Source organism: Rhinatrema bivittatum, chromosome 2 (assembly GCF_901001135.1).
Source record: "Rhinatrema bivittatum chromosome 2, aRhiBiv1.1, whole genome shotgun sequence".
NCBI classification, from domain to species: Eukaryota; Metazoa; Chordata; class Amphibia; order Gymnophiona; family Rhinatrematidae; genus Rhinatrema; species Rhinatrema bivittatum.
Window position 1 is genome coordinate 488,437,837 of NC_042616.1, and position 17,674 is coordinate 488,455,510.

At 44.5% G+C, this 17,674-nt stretch overlaps 1 protein-coding gene across 4 annotated transcripts in view; it reads right to left on the reverse strand.

Annotated features, from left to right (window-relative positions):
* Positions 1-17,674, reverse strand: part of FAM217A (family with sequence similarity 217 member A) — a 388,133-nt gene that overhangs the window by 246,616 nt on the left and 123,843 nt on the right. For all 4 annotated transcript variants that reach the window (XM_029590574.1, XM_029590571.1, XM_029590572.1 and 1 more), the window contains one exon: positions 5,892-5,963. In XM_029590574.1, coding sequence (XP_029446434.1) covers positions 5,892-5,963 — 72 coding nt within the window. The remainder of the gene's footprint in view (positions 1-5,891; positions 5,964-17,674) is intronic.

The following is a 17,674-nucleotide window of genomic DNA, read 5'->3' on the forward strand; positions in this document are numbered from 1 at the left end:
TGCTCAACACTGCATAACCATCTACATTGATCAAAAAAATCTGATGCACCTCTAGCACTCCCAACGTTTGAATATGACAAGCTCGCTGGTCTCTATTCTTTGCCCATTTTTAATTTCGAGATGAGATATCGCCCGGCGCTCAAGAATGTTCGGGCAACTGCCCTTTCCTGGTTCTTCCAGTTGAAAGACATCCCAGAACCTCTCAAGCACATCATTGATCTGGCTAGAGTCCTCTTGTCCACCACCCTGACTGTTCTACCAGGGAAGACAGTTGTCCCATGGAGACTCCGCAAAAAGGTATTAAAGTGGTCCCATGACTTCTGTGTAGCAGAAGCTTGAGCTTGGACGCTCACCCTTCTCCAAAAATACTACTGGGGGCCTCAGATGCAATGTGAAGTCCAAGCCTACATGGACTCCTGTCCCACTTTCACACAACAGAAACCCTTGTCGGCACAACCCTGGGGGCTGTTACAGCTGTTGCCAGCACCCAGGGAACCCTGGACCCATTTGTCCACCGATTTCATAGTGGACTTCCCTCTCTCTAATGGCTGCACCATCATTTGGGTCGTAATTGACTGTTTCTCTAAAATGGCTCACTCTGTTCCTTTGCCTGGACTCACTTCAGCATCTGTTTTGGCCCGCCTGTTCACGAACCAAGTTTTTTGTCCAACCAAACACATCATCTCAGATCGAGGAACCCAATTCACCACCAGATACTGGCGCTCCTTATGCAAGAAATTTGGTGTTACCCTGGACTTCACGACGGCATATCACCCCCAGGGGAATGGCCAATCTGAACAGACCAACTGTATGCTCTAAGGGACAAAAGATTCATCGAGCCCCACTCCAAAATTTAAACCGGAAGAAGGTGTGGGCTGAGTACCTGCCACATTAGGCTTAGAGTTCCTTCCATACGACTCTTCCCCCGGTACATTGCTCCATTTGCAGTTGTTCGACAACTCGACCTAGTAACCTATCAGCTACGGTTGCCCACATTGTTGCAAATCCACAACATCTTCCATTTTTCCCTCTAAAACCTTTAATACTCTCATGGCTTTCCAGGAAAACCCTGGAGCCTCAAAACGTTTTCTCATCGGAGGACATTACCTCTCAAGTAAAAGAAGTACTGAAAGTCAGGCGGAGGGGTAAGAAATGGGAATACCAAATCCCCTTGGAAGGATATGGCAAGAAGAGAACATATGGGAGCTTCTCTCAAACATCTTGGATAAGAATCTTCTAAGAGAATTTCATGCCAGAAACCTAAACCCTCAGGGAGGGGATCTAGAACAGGGGATACTGCTGCGTTTGGTGAACCACGGGCCCGCCCATGGCCTGCCGCCCTTACCTCCAGGCCAGCCGTCTTCACACCTCTGCCCTATTCCACAGCCTTCCGGTTAGGCGTGGCCGTCCATCGCGCCTGCTGCCTCCTCTTTGCTGGCTTCCTAACATGGGATCCCCTCCCGAGTGAGGCGAAGGGCCACGCCACAGTCGCTCCTCCTCTGCGCGGCAGAACACTGCTAGATTTCGGGAACAAGCCCCTCTACAGGGCATGCGCGTGATGACCGCCCTTTACTTAAAGGGCCAGTGGCGGGAAAATGCCGGAGGTGCTCCTTGATGACATCACTTAGCAGCCCTATAAAGGACTGACTCAGACTCTCATCCAGTGGTTCGTCAATAAGTTGACTCCTCCTGGAAAATTGCTTTGCCTGCGTTCCTGCTTCCTGATTTCTGCTATGTGTTGTTCCTGTGTCCTGTTCGTAATTCCCTGGCAATTTGGTCGTCTCCAGAGTTCATGTCTTCATGGTCAATCTCTCCCTCTTCTGTCTTCAGTGTCTCGTCTTGCCCCAGTGGTTCCTCGTTCTCCTTCCTCCTCTTCAGAGTCCCTCATCTCCTTGGATTGGACTTCTGGCTTGACCTTGGACCGGACTTCTGGAATTGTTTGGATTGAACTTCTGGTCTGACCTCGAATTGGACCTCAACACTGTTTGACCTCTACCTGACCCCAACCACTGCCCACTTCCACTTCTGATCGAATGCTGCCTGCCCAGACCACTGCCTGAACCATGACTCTGAGAGATTGCTGCCTGCCTCAGACCATAGCCTGAACTTCCATTTCTTCCTACGTGCTGGCCTGCAACAACTTCCACCCAACGGATCTTTTCCACAGATACCCGCACCTAAGATCAGCTGGCCCCTGCACCTGAGGGCTCACCCTAAGGGTAACATGGGCTGGTATTGGCGAAGCTCCAGCTGGCCCTCTGCTCCCGCCAGCTACACATGTCAATGGTGGGGACCTGTGGGGCTCCTCCCTGCAGGTACTGCCAACTCCCCCTCGGCCTAAGGGTCCACACCTGCAACATCTGCGGGTTTTTTAATCCCTACTGACAGCCTGCTTATTGTTAGTAGCGGATTTAAGTAGTTTTTAATCATCTGATATTAGTCAGATCTTCATTTAAATCCACCTGAGCTATCTCAGCTTTTATACCTCCTCTCTATCAGGAAATTCTGACTTTTCTATTTTGAGTATACTTTGAAGATAACTCTATGTGAACCATGCACTCCTGGGTGACTGTAGGCTTTCCCCAATACTCTAGTTTAAAAGCTGCTCAACCTCCTTTTTAATTTAGAACCAGCAGCTTCATTCCACTCTAGTTAACATGAAACCTATCCCATCAGAAGAGGCTCCCCCTTTCATAAAATATGCCATACTGGGTCAAACCAAGGGTCCAACAAGCCCACTATCCTGTGTCCAACAGTGGCCACCCAAGTCACAAGTACCTGGCAACTACCCAAGCTACTAATCCTTATTGATTAATAGCAGTTTATGGACTTTTACTCTAGGAACTTATCCAAACCTTTTTAAAATCCAGCTACACTAACTGCCATAACCACATCCTCTGGCAAAGAATTGCGGAGCTTAATTATGCGCTGAGTGATTTGTTTTAAATGAGTTACTTGCTAACTTCATGGAGTGCCCACTAGTCCTTGTATTATCCGAAAGAATAAATAACAGATTCACATTTACCTGTTCAAATCCTTTCATGATTTTGTAGACCTCTGTCATATCCCCTCTCACATGTCTCTTCTCAGAGCTGAACAGCCCTAACCTCTTTAGCCTTTCCTCGTAGGGGAGCCATTCCATCCCCTTTATCATTTTGGTTGTCCTTTTCTGTACTTTCTCCAGTGCAACTGTATCTTTTTTGAGATGCTACAACCAGAACTGAACACAGTATTCAAGATGCAGTCTCACCATGGAGCAATACAGAGTCATTATGACATCCACTATTTTATTTGCCATTCACTTCCTAATAATATTTAACATTCTCTTTGCTTTTTTGACTGCAACAGCATACTGAGCTGACAATTTCAATGTATTATCCACTATGACACCTAGATCTCTTTCCTGGGTGGTAACTCCTAATGTGGAACCTAACATCGTGCACCCCAGCAAGGGTTATTTTTTCCCTATATGCACCACCTTGCACTTGTCCACATTAAATTTCATCTGCCATTTGGACACCCAATCTTCCAGTCTCACAAGGTCCTCCTGCAATTTATCACAATCCGCTTGAGATTTAATTACTTTGCATAATTTTGTGTCATCTGCAAATTTAAGTACCTCACTTATCGTGCCCCTTTCTATATCATTTATAAATATATTGAAACAGCACCGGTACTAGTACAGATCCGTGAGGCACTCTACTGTTTATCTTTTTTACTCCTGTGAAAACTGAGCTACTCTTTGTTTCCTATATTTTAACCAGTTTGCAATCCACAAAACGATATCGCCTCCTATCCCATGATTTTTTAATTTTCTTAGAAGCCTCTCTTGAGAGACTTTGTCAAACGCCTTCTGAAAATCCAATTACACCACATCTACTGGTTCCCCTTTGTCCACGTTTATTCACCCCTTCATAAAAATGTAGGAGATTTGTGAGGCAAGACTTTCCCTAAAACATACCTAACAAAATCTAAAGCCCTCCTCCATTCACGTGTATAAACCACGCATTGAGATTCCAGATTTATGCCTATCTCTTTGGTCCTTTGCATGTGATTGGGAGCATTTCTGAGAATGCTACTGGCATATAATGCCTCCTAACATCCACTCAAGGTTAACCCTGTGGACACTTGAAAAGTCCTGTCAAGCACTCCCCAGTCCTGCCTGCACAAGCCCATACACTGGCAGTCTTCCACCAGCCAATGAGTTCCTACTTGCCTCTGGGCAAGTACCCCGTAGTCTGTATGCAAGCTATCTCCTAGTGGTTTCTAGGGACATTGAGACCCCCAGTTAACCCAATGGTCACACAGTTCCTAGAAATCCATCTACAGACCAAATGCAAAAAAATGCTGGGATTATCAATCACTCACAGGTCAGAGCTAACAAACTAAAAAGATTACTAACAAATAGCAAGAACAGTAAACAGAAAAAAAGATGTAATCTATGAATACGTAACGAGGATTTATATAGTTAATGCTAACTAGATACATTTCACTGTACTTGGTCAGTGGCTGGAGAGGTTCAACAGAGGCTGTCCTCACAATGATGTGTAGAGCTGGGACAGGGCCTTGGCAAAGATCTGGATCCTCTGAACTCTGACCCAAGATTGGAAAGTTCTGGTAAATTCTGGGCTGGATCACTCTGGGGCTGGTACAATACAACCAATGAAAGCCCAAGACATCAGCTTCCTAACTAATAATACTACAGAATTCTGCAACACTACACTATCTTGTGGAAGCTGAGAACATATGTATTCTAATTCTCACTTTGGGGAACATGTCAACTCAACCTGTTTAGTACTATCTGCCAAAAACTGCAGAGCACAGCAGGAGTTAGGCTGCCACCTGCCTGTCCATTCAAGGACTGCAAGAGAAAGGTCTACTAGGAAAACAAAAAAGGTCTCAGTGCAAAATAAGAAATCTCAACAATCACAAAAATCCCCATTTTGTCACAGCTACCCTGGTGATTCTGGATTTCAATCTCCTTCCTAAAAGCCTAAATTAACTTCCAGAAATTTCCTCCTGTACTTCCTGTTGTTAATACCCACATGTACCATGACTGTGTGCTCCTCTCCAGCACACTCTAAAAATTCTCTCTAGGTGAAAATGGTTTTCTTTTTAATATAGTTTTGCATTCTCTTGCAATAAAATGTGGTGTTATGGCCATGTTCCTGCCTGTTTTTGCATATTTCTTCTCCTGAGATCACTTGCACTATTCACACTATTCTCATATTTTACATGTATTAGTGTGATGTCTGACTAGGGTTCTGATAAGCATCAGCGTGACAGTGGCTTGTCCTACTCAGATTTAAAACAGTAAATGTTAAGATGAGTGTTTAAATCCTTTAAACAAATCTGAAGTAAACGAAAACATTTTACTATTCTTGCTCCAACTATTAACGTCCTAATTTTAATTCCCTGGTGCATGCCAATATCTGGAGATATGTGCGTGGCTGGGCCGTGCATGCGCCGAGCGCATTTGAGAGCAGCCTGGCCACTTGTGTATGTCCCGGTACATGTGGAAGTGCCGGGTTCTTAAAAAGGAGCATGGTGGGGGAGGGGTGGGGCAGGGTGGGGAAATGTTCACTAGCAAACTTACTTCTGCTCGTGAGAGTAGGTAAGTTTGGAAACAAAAACATTTAGGTGAGTTAGGGGGATTAGGGGTTGGGGAGGAGAGGGGAAAAGGTAGGAAGGTGGGTTAGGGGGTTAGGGAAGGTCCAATCACGTCGCCACTCGCACATGTTAAAAAATAGGCATGTCCTTTTTAAAATTTACTTTTATGCTTTTTTCCCCATAGATATAGAATGAAAGAAAGGCCTTAGTGAATCAGGCTCTAAATTATTGCTATAACAATACTTTGAGAAATCAATTAGACTTAAGTCAAATAATCCCACCTGCATCTTTCTAACCATGTTTTCCATCAAGTTAAGGTCTTCCATTTGTTTCACTGCAATTCTGTAATTGTCCTGCAGAAAAGAAAAAATGTGTTTGGTTATTCATTATCCAGAAGGACATTTTCTCTTCTCACATGCAAGGCTCTTTTCATATTCCTATTTGGCTTTTTCAGGAAATAAATGTACAATCACCAATGTTTGTCTAATTTTCTCTCAACATATTTCAAGAAAGTACACTGTAGCCTGTTGTGACTGAGTTAGAATGATGTAGTTCTCTAAATCTAGTTCCAATACTAGTTTGTAGCCATTAGTAGGCTTGGGCTTCCTCCAAGGTGAAAGTTCAGCTGCAATCCCTGAACAAGAATTGGAACCTAGCAATGGCAAATGAGACTCGTAAACCACTAGCTGCTAGACCGAGAAAGTTGATACTCACGCAGAAGGACAAAAATAAGAAAGCTGCTAGTTAACGGGACACTGTCAAGGCTGATAATAGGAGAATATGAAATTGCTTAAAAAATATATTTTACTTGTCCGAAATTATGTGCTGTCATCTGTTTAGATATCACATTAATTTTGTTTAGCCCTCTTGCCAGCTGAAACTAGTCACTGATTGGTTGATGCTAACCTTAAATGCTTTTCTAAATAAACAGGGCAATTTTCAAAAGCTCTTTATCTGAGTAAATTCAGATTACTTGGGCAAAAGGAAAAATTTTGAAAATTGTCCACCCTCGACCCAGCTTTAAAGCATTCATGGACTTCTACAATGCACCTACTTTCAGCCAGGTAAAAAAAAGTGACATTCTCAAAGGTGTGTGGTTGTGGGACTAACTGCATTTTCAAAAGTATGTGCGTATTTCCTAGTCAAGGTTAGCCCATAGAAAAGTATTCAACAGTGTGTAAGAGAGCATACTTTTATACACATTTTCACGGAGGGGGGGAAGGGTGTTAAAATTTGCCACAAAAATGAACTACACAATTTTCACCAGGAAATCAATGTGCTATCTTTCTAGATGCAAAAACCTTTCTTCTAATTATGAGCATCAGTTCTAGGAGTTGAAATAAACACTCAAACCATGCTTTTTTTTTTCAATAGCTCAAAAGAGAGTAAAGCATACACATGTCCCATTATGAACGCTTACAGTCAAGTGCATTTTTAATTTAAATTCACCCCCGAGGAAGCTTTGCAGTGAAACACTGGCCGTGTTGTTGGGTTTGCTGCTTGATAACCCTTGGGACTGTTTATGCTTTTAATTGCTTTAAAAAAAATTTTTTTAATTTTTTCTTTTCATGAAAGGTCCGGGCGATCCTAGCACTTCAGTGCATGACATGCCATTAGGCTTGCTGACACCTTTCTATAAGTTGTGCTCATTTTGACCAGAGCTATTACAGTTTAGTTGTTTGAATCCCACCTTTTTTGTTTTTGGTTGTCTCAATATTTATTTCCCCCCACTCCATAATTTGCAGGTGACTAATGCAGGTGCAAAGTATGTGGTGAAAAGTGGTGGAAAGCAGGCATGGTGATTAAAATAACATCCCCCTGCTTACTATCCACAGGAGGAAAGAAGGACAGTATCCAGGGGTGAGGCTAGAGTAGGCCAGAAAAAGTGTGTGTGCTATTGGCAGTGCATGTATTTTTAATCGCAGAGAGACATGGGCAATATCCTAAGGGTCTTTCTCCATTTACCTGTTAAGAATTCCTTAGAATTGTGCATTGTCTTAAAAAAAACAAAGCCTCTTACATTTGTTTTAAATCTGCTACTAGTTTCATAGCATCCCCTAGTCCTATTTGAAAGAGCAAATACAACTGTCTCCTATTAACTTGTTCCACCCTACTCATGATTATAAACCTCTATCCTATTTGATCTCAGTCACCTAATCTCTAGCCGAAGCCTTTCCTCATAAGGGAGCCATTCCATCATCTTTATCATTTTTGTTAGCCTTCTCTATAACTTATCTAGTTCTTTTATATCTTCTTTAGTGATGTAGCAATCAAAACTGCACACAATACTCAATTTGGTGGTGGGTAAAAGGGGGTAGAGTGTCAAACTATGAATAATTTCTAAGATTCTATTTGTTTGGTTTTTTTTGCTACAGCTGCACACTGAGCTGAGGATTTCAATGTATTGTCCACAATGACTCAAGGTGTTTTTTTCTGATTAGTAGCTCCTAATATTAAACAGAGCATTGTGTATATACGGGGGTCAATTTTCTAAATCTTTGCATGTGCAACATTGGAAGTTTCAGGCATGGGGTTTGATTTCAAAAGCATTCACATGCTTCAAAATGGGTTTTACATGTGTAAATGCACTTTACGTATGTAAGTGGGCTTTTGAAAACTGATAAATATATGCCGTTGAATTGTTCATAGGATTTACCCGTGTAAGTACGAGTTACACACGTAAATGACTTTTGAAAATTGCCTCATTAGTTACATTTACATGAGTAAATCCTATTGAAAATTACCCCCCAACTTTCAAAAGTATTTACACACACAAAACACAATTTAATATGTATTAATGGGCTTTTTGAAAATTACCCCAGAGACTGTAAGTGTAAAAGTACATATGGAAGCAATTTTGCATGTACTTACATGAATTGCAAAGAGGTGTTCCCGGGGGCGGAAAATCATTTATATGTCAACTTTTGACTTGCAAAAATATGCGCGAACAAATCTATGCCCGATTTTATAACATGCGCGTGCTGCCGTGCACATGTTATAAAACCCAGGGTCAGCGCGCGCAGGGGGGGTGTACAACTGTGCAACTTGCGCGCGCCGAGCCGAGCAGCCTGCTTCCGTTCCCTCCGAGGCCGCTCCGAAATCGGAGCGGCCTCAGAGTTAACTTTCCGTCCTCCTCCCCCCACCTTCCCCTCCCTTCCCCTATCTAACCCACCCCCCAGCCCTACGCGCCGGCTCTCCATCCCCTGGCATGGCGGCTGTGCCGGAGGCCTCTGTCCCGCCCCCGGCACATGCTGGGCTGGCACCCCGCCCACAGCCCCGCCTCTGGAACACCCCCTTTTGCAAGCCCCGGGACTTTTGCGCGTCCCGGGGCTTGCGTGCGCCGCCGATCCTATGCAAGATAGGCTCGGCGCGCGCAGGGGCAGGTTTTCGGGGGTTACGCGTGTATCTTACGTGCATACCCCTTTGAAAATCTGCCCCTTACTGTAAGTTTTCATGGTCATTTACACCTCTAGCAGGAGTAAATATGCACACTTATGTTATGTTAAGGTAAGTGTAATGCTGTGAAAATTATGGCTGTTATAAAATTACCCTCTACACACGTAAGTAGCATTTACACATGTAAACAGAAGTATGTGCGTCCTAGCAGTGTTGTGTGTAAAACTGAAAGAAAACAAAATAGTAGTGGGTTTAGGAATGTTCCAGGATGGGGTTTAGAATTTAACGCACAAGTATTTTGTAAGTGGAATATGTGTAATCATTACCAAACTTGTCTCTATGCTTTTACACCTGCTAAATAAGTTCTGAATGTGAAATTGTATGTGTCTTTTGTCTATAGTTTTTGTGTGGGAGTTCTGAGTTAAGTGGTGGGGATTCAAGGTTATGTGCTGGAAGGTTAGGGTGAACTGGGGGAGGTGACAGCGAACTGATGATTGCAAGTATGCAACCAAGAATTTTCATTAGCACAGTACATTTGATATAAAATACATGTCTTACAGCCTTTTTCATAGCACCATTTAGCCACTGTGGCAAATGCTTGTTGTGCTTTTGACCTTTTCAAATTTGTGAACACATTTTAGCTAGATAATTTCCAGATCTCCTGAAATGTTTAACCCTTAGAACGCTTCCTTTTAGTTTCATTCTAAATAAATTTCTCATTTCCACAGAGATTTCTTATCTCCTAAACTTTCTTCCCACACATCACATTTGCAGTCATATTACCCTGTCAAGCAAGGTTTTCTTGTTTGAGCCATAGACCTTGATAGCCTGGTGAATATTTCTCCACCTGAACAGCTCCCCTATGAGGAAAGGCTAAAGATGTTAGGGCTGTTCAACTTGGAGAAGACGCTGAGGGTGGATATGATAGAGGTCTTTAAAATCATGAGATATCTAGAACTTGTAGATGTGAAACTGTTATTTTACTCTTTCGGATAATAGGATTAGGGGGCACTCCATGAAGTTAGCAAGTAGCACATTTAAAACTAATCAGAGAAAATTCTTTTTCACTCAAAGCATAATTAAGCTCTGGAATTTGCCAGAGGATGTGGTTAGTGCAGTTAGTGTAGCTGGATTTAAAAAAAGTTTGGATATGTTCTTGGAGAAGTCCATTAACTGCTGTTAATCAATTGACTTAGGGGCGGATTTTAAGAGCCCTGCTCGCCTAAATCCGCCCAAATCTGGGCGGATTTAGGCGAGCAGGGCCCTGCGCGCCGGTGAGCCTATTTTACATAGGCTCACCGGCGCACGCAGACCCCGGGACTCGCGTAAGTCCCGGGGTTCTCCGAGGGGGGCGTGTCGGGGGCGGGCCCGGTCGTCGCGGCGCTTAGGGGGCGTGCCGGGAGCGTTTCGGGGGCGGGCCCGGGGGCGTGGTTACGGCCCGGGGGCGTGGTCGCGTCCCGGCGCGCTAGCGGCCCGCTGGCGCGCGGGGATTTACGCCTCCCTCCGACAAAGGTAAGGGGGGGGGGCTTAGACAGGGCCGGGTGGGTGGGTTAGGTAGGGGAAGGGAGGGGAAGGTGAGGGGAGGGCAAAAGGAAGTTCCCTCCGAGGCCGCTCCGATTTCGGAGCGGCCTCGGAGGGAATGGGGGTAGGCTGCGCGGCTCGGCGCGCGCCGGCTATACAGAATTCATAGCCTTGCGCGCGCCGATCCATGATTTTAGAGGATACGCGCGGCTCCGCGCGTATCTACTAAAATCCAGTGTACTTTTGCTTGCGCCTGATGCGCCAGCAAAAGTATGCCTATTCGCGTTTTTTGAAAATCTACCCCTTAGGGAATAGCCACTTGTACCAGTAGCATGGGATTTACTTAGTGTTTGGGTACTTGCCAGGTACTTGTAGCCTGGATTGGCAACTGTTGGAAACAGGCTTCTAGGCTTGATGGACCCTTCGTCTGACCCAGTATGGCAACCTAGTTCTTATGTTCTTAAATACCCTTCTGCCAATGTAATTTTCACTTGTTCTCTTTATACCTCCAACCCACATCAGTCTTCTCCCCTTTATCTTCTCTGTTATCTGTCATCTTCAGCCTTTTCCTAATTTTTCATTCTTGACTTGTTACTTCTTATCATACCCACTGCTTTTCTTCTCATGCATCAACACTCTGCTCTATGTTTAAATGTATATACATAAATATACACACACATATATATACTGTATAGGTCCATATTCAAAAGTCTGCCGAGAAGTAGAATTACCAGGATAATTTTATCTGAGCAACTTTACCTGGATATTCAATGGCCCTTATTCAGGTAAACTTTGCCAGCCACTAGGCTTTTGAATATCAACTAAGATTTTTAAAAAATGGTGTGGCGAGAGGCAGCCAATCCCCCCACCCATAAAAGTTAAATAAAACATAATGGCCAAAAGCAACCAACCATACCTCCAAATCTCCACCCAAACCCCCACCCCAGCACACCCTCTCCACAAAGTGTGCCAGATGCCCAGCTGATTTATTTACTCTGGGGTGAATAAACTAATCCCCATTCAGAACTAACCTCTGGATTTCAGTAAACGGAGATATTTTTTCACAGGAGGGGTTCCACTATCGTGGGGGGTGTTGCCATGAAGTTGTGACCCTTACCCTGAAAAAGCAACACAGGTGTATGGCATGTTCTTTTGTCTCATGGCCAAACAACACGGGACAAAAGAACCCGGAGAGCGGCCCTTTAGTGTGATGGCTGCTCCAACCTCATGGAACTTCCACTGCCTTAAAGGGCCACTGGCTCGAAAAAAAAAGTTGTGTGCAAACTGTAAGGTAGAGCGGGGGTCAGTTCTGACCCCTATTTCAACAAGGGGCTGCCAGTCAAGGCGGACCAGACTCCCCCCAAATGTTTTTTAAAAAAATAAGAACTGTGCAGTGATAGCCCTGCCCCCTGCTGCCATATACCCCACCCAAGTGACAGAGAACCCTCCACTGCTATATCCTCACCCCCCCAAGTGAGAGATCGCCCAAAAGTAAAAAAAAAAAAAAAGGATCCCGAGCCCCCGCCCTCCTTTGCCACCTTCCTCCCACTCCAACCCTCCTCCCACATCCCCACCCCTGAAACATTAAAAGGATCCAGCGTAGGGGCCAGGTGCACCCTCACACCTGGCCCAGTTAGCGCCATTTTCCATGTGACTGGCGTAAGGTCAAGGGATTGGACCTCGGCCAAAATGGCCTGGGTCTGATCTCCAGACCCAACCCCAATCACATTGCTGGGGCAAGGTCAGGTCTGCGCCTTTTTTTTTATTTTTTACTTTCAGGGGGGGGGGGGGGATATGGCAGTGGGTGGCTGGGGCCACATTTTCTGTTTTAACTTTGGGGAAGAGGGAATGAGAGCCATCGCCATGCAGTTCTTTTTTTTTTTATTAACATTTTGGGGGAGTCAGGGCCGCCTCAACTGGTGAGCCCTGCTCCACCTCCTTGTTTGCATAGGACCTTTATTTTTTCTGCTGCTTTAAATATGAGGTGGGAGCCCTGGGACCTGCGTTAGGGTCCCAGGCATTCCACTTCACATGTAATGCATTTCAAATAGGTGTTATTTTATCGCAGCTGACTACCATTTCAGTCAGCTGCAATAAAATGTTTACATCAAATTGACTAGTAATGACCTTCTTTGCATGCACAGGTCATTGCAATAGGATGAGAAATCCGGTCAGGGAGATGCAAAATAGTGCTTACATCATACATATTGCTGCAATAGTGCTCTACTGCGGTGATTTCACGCAATATGGGATAGAATTTTTAAAAATACGCGTGCACATCCATGTGCGCACGCTATTTTATAACATGCATGCGCTGGTGCGTGCATGTTATAAAATCGGGAGCGGCGTACACAAGGGGGGTTGAAAATTGCAATTTATGAGTGGTGACGAGATCAGGCCTCCCCCAGTTCCCTCCCAGTCTGCTCCAATTAAGGAGCGGACAGGGAGGAAATTTTCCTACCCCCCTACCTACTCTCCCTCCCTCTTCCCTTCTCCTCCCCGACCCATTAGAAGGCATATTTTTTCTTGTTTTAGAACTTACGTCAACTCCTGAGCTGGCGTAAGTTGCGTGCCGGCACAACGGCAAATGGCCGCTATACCGGCCACCTCCAGCTCCGCCTCTTGGACCACCCCTCCCCACCCCCCCAGACTGCCCCTTTTCTTTGGCCCGGCTCTTGTGTATGTAACGAGGGATATGTGTCCGGCTGGGCCCCTTTAAAAATGCACACGGCACGCACAAGGCCCAGCTGCGCGGGTAACCCTCATTTTTTTTATGAGCACCAGGCATTTAAAATCAGGCCGTATATGCGATATAACGTGCGTTATGGCACTAATGTAGCTTGATGCATCATCCAGTAAGTTCTTACCAAGGATTGGCTCCTTGCCTGCCAGTGAAGGGATCAATTTCCATTTAGATCTGCATTTTGAATGGGGATTGGTCTATTCAACTTAGAGGGAATAAATGAATATTAAGTACTGGTAACTATCAGGTGTACAAGCACTTAGGGGCGGATTTTAAATGCCCTGCGCGCGTAAATCCAGCCGGATTTACGCGTGCAGGGCCCTCGCGCGCCTATTTTGCATAGGCCAGCAAGCGCAGAGCCCCGGGACGCGCGTAAGTCCCGGTTCTTTTTTTAAAGGGGCGTGTCGGGGGGCGTGGCAGAATGATGCGGCGTTTCGGGGGCGCGACGCAGAGTTTTGGGGTGGCGACGTGGGCGTGGTTTCGGCCCGGGGGCATTCCGGGGGCGTGGCCGCGGCCTCTGGACCAGCCCCCGGGACCGGAACACGGAGCGGGGCAGCTGGCCGGCGCGCGCAGATTTACGTCTGCTTTTCGCAGGCGTAAATCGTGGAATAAAGGTAAGGGGGGGTTTAGATAGGGCCGGGGGGGTGGGTTAGGTAGGGGAAGGGAGGGGAAGGTGGGGGAAGGGCGAAGGAAAGTTCCCTCCGAGGCCGCTCCGAAATCGGAGCGGCCTCGGAAGGAACAGGCAGCGCGCGCTGGGCTCGGCGCGCGCAGGTTGCACAAATGTGCACCCCCTTGCGCGCGCCGACCCCGGATTTTATAAGATACGCGCGTATCTTATAAAATCCAGCGTACTTTTGTTTGCGCCTGGTGCGCGAACAAAAGTACGCGATCGCGCAATTTTTAAAAATCTACCCTTTAATATTTAGCAAGGTGAGATGGTTCTTTGGTTGGACATGGGGATTTGGTATACAACTTTATTTTGATTGGAGATGGAGTGGTGGGAGGAGACTGGTTGTCCTCAATCACTACATACATTTTATTTAATCTTGGGGTGGAGGGGGGAGGGAATCAGTTGCCCTCACTTGCTATATTTTTATTTAACCTTGGATGTGAGAACAGTTAAAAACAAAAAATTATTAGCCGCTGCTCAGTCCACTATTTTTTTATCTTTGTTATCTGAATAACTTTAGGCCTGCTATCTGGCTGACCAGAATTACCCAGGTAATGTTGTTTGGCTAGTGCAGCAAAGTGAAGCCCAATCTTGAAAATGTTTCCAGCACCACCTATTTAAATTTACATTTTGTGCAGGCAATGATTTGAATAGATAGAATATAGCTGGTGAGTGGGGTGGGGGAGATTTAAAAAAACTGGGATTGACCAGCTAAATGCAAAAGTTAGCTAAACAAACCCTTTGAATATCGATCTTACATGTTACCTTTATATGCACACACATACACATACACTTTGGGGCCGATGCAATACAGTGTGCTCAGCCGAGCGCACTGTTTAACCCGCAGTTAGAAACAGGTTGTGAAGGTGCAACCTAATCCCCTTATGCAATAAGGGGATTAGTGCCTCCACAACACGCGCCCAACATACGGCGAAATTAATAGCGCACCTCACATGCAAATGAATGTTGATGAGGCTATTAGTTACTCACCTGAAATAAAATAAAAAATGCATCCAATACGAACATTTTTGCACTCAGAAATTAACGCTTGCCTAGAGCAGGTGTTAATTTCTGAGCACTCCCAAAATCTGTACAGAAAAGCTGAAAATACTGATTTTATGTACATCCTCAGACTTAATATGCTAGTGATATTAAGTTGGAGGAATGAAAATTTTTTTTTAAAAGTGCCAGCAGTCAGGTTTGGAAAACGGACGCTCAATTTACCAGCACAAGCAACCTGTCTTCTTCTGACTTGTAGGGGCCCATGCAAATGCAGTGTGAGGAATCTTTCTCCTTCTAGCCTGAGCAGACTGGCATGACTGTAGTGTTAAAAGCCTTCCAATCTGGGCAGGGCATTAAGCAATCAGCATGAACAATCAGCTTTGCTCCCCCCTCTTCCAATATGGGTAGGGCATTTGGTAGCCAGGCTGAACTTAAGAATGTGTTAGTACTGGTTAGTACTTGAATGAATAACCGCCTGGGAATACCAGGAGCTGTAGGATTTAAGAGTACTGAACATTTCTTTACCTGGATCACGGTAGCATCCTACTGCGATCCTGACCTGGTGCGTCTGCCGTTGCTAGGCTACTACGTTGAAAGCGTACAGTTCTATCCCTGTAGCCTAGCAATGGCAGACATGCTGGGCCCAGATTGCGGTAAGACACTACCACGATCCAAGTGAAGAAATACTATAAAACCCTCGTCACATCGCAATCCCCCGCATGCATCCCGCCCTCCCCTGACCCAACCACACACCCTATTCCCCCCCCCTGACCCTCAACCCCCACCCACCTCTACCATTCCTGAATCCTAAATTATATTGTTATCAAGTCTTAATGTATATATGTTATATGCTATAATCTTATTTTTATTTTTTCCATGTATATTTGTTATACTCGTTACCATGTTATAATTGTTATCATGTTATAATGTAAAATAGGGCGGATCCCGCCCTTTTTCTGTTTCCTGTAAACCGATGTGATATCTCGATCGAATGTCGGTATATTAAATAAATAAATAAATAAATAAATAAATAAAATAAAATAAATTAAGGTATGGGAGAGTATTTATTTTATTTAGTTAAAAAATGTTCTATACTGCTACCCACCATAATGCACGAAGCAATTTACAAGGATAACACATACAATTAAAACATAGAACATATCCTTAAAAATTATGCTAACAACACTTCAAATGCACCATATATAGACAGGGTTGGGGTGTGCAGTTAGGAAGGGTGATCTGGACACAAGTCATGTTAGGATAAAAAAACAAGAAGCAGGAGGAGGAAAGTGGGTAGGGGAATAAATGGCAATGACTCCTGGCCCAAATATATTTTTTAAACCGTGAAATAGAGCGCTTTGGGGAGGGGGTGGCAAGTTTGGCCCCGCAGGGCCTTTGGACCTCATGTGTGAGAGAGAGGTGGGGAAGTGTTGGATCTGTAGGCCCATGAGGTGTTTATTTTTTAATAGAAACGCTACTTGACCAGCTATATTCTTTTGAATACAGCCAGTTAAGGGTAGTGGTGTGGCTAACCATAGCTGAATAATTTAGTACATTACCAGTGATATTCAAAAGTTTATCCAGTTATGTTTAAAGTTATCTGGCTAAGGTTAGCCGTATAAGTTTAATTGGGGATATTCCAATATCCCACTGAGTATCCAGAACAAGCTATCCAGCTAACCTTAGCCAGATAACTAGTCCACAAATGGCCTACTGAATGTTGGTGATGGGGCCAGATGGAATTCATCTGAGTGAACCAAGGGCACGTTAAAGATATCCTGGCAGCTCCACTGGCTACTTTCTAAATGCTTCTTTTAAAGTCGGGAGTAATTCTTGGAAGACTGGAGATGGGTGGATGTGATTCCTATTCATAAAAGTGTTAGCAAAGAGAAGGCTGATCTCTGTGTTAAGCAAATTAATGGAATTGCTGCTAAAATAGAGGACAGTACAGTTCTTAGAATCCAATGTATTGCAAGATCCGAGGCAGAATGGTTTTACGAGTGGCAATTCTTGTCAGACGAACCTGATCAATTTCTTTGGGCGACAAAAGAGTTTATTTACTTAAGTATTTAACTGCAAATCCAAAAATCACTCAATGCAAATTACATCATACATACACAATTTTAAAACACTACCACCAAATACAGCAAGTAAAACATACAAGGGATTAAAGGAGAATGCTAGATGGACTGTACTTGGATTTCAATAAGACCTTTGACATGGTTCCGCATAGGAGACTTATAAATAAACTGATCACCTTTGGTATGGGACCTAGAGTGACTGACTGGGTTAGAAACTGGCTGAGTGGGAGGTGACAAAGGGTAGTGGTAAATGGAGTTGTCTCTGAAGAGGGAGATGTTAGTAGTGATATGCCTCAGGGATCAGTCCTTGGAACAGTTCTTTTCAACAGTTTTGTGAGCAACATAGCAGAAAGATTGTTGGGAAACGTTTGTCTTTTTGCCGATGATACCAAAATCTGCAACAAGGTGGACAGTCAGGAAGGTGTGGAAAACAGGAGGAGGGATCTAGTGAAGCTCAAGGAATGGTCTAGGGAATGGAGAGGAATGATCAATAGAAAAGGGAAGTGATATTGTCCCTGTATAGGACCCCAGTGAAATTTCATTTTGAATACTATGTACAATTCTGGAGACTGCACCTTCAAAAGGATAATGCAGGATACAGTCGATCCAGAGAATGGCTATTAAAATTGTCATTGGCTTCATTTTAAAGCA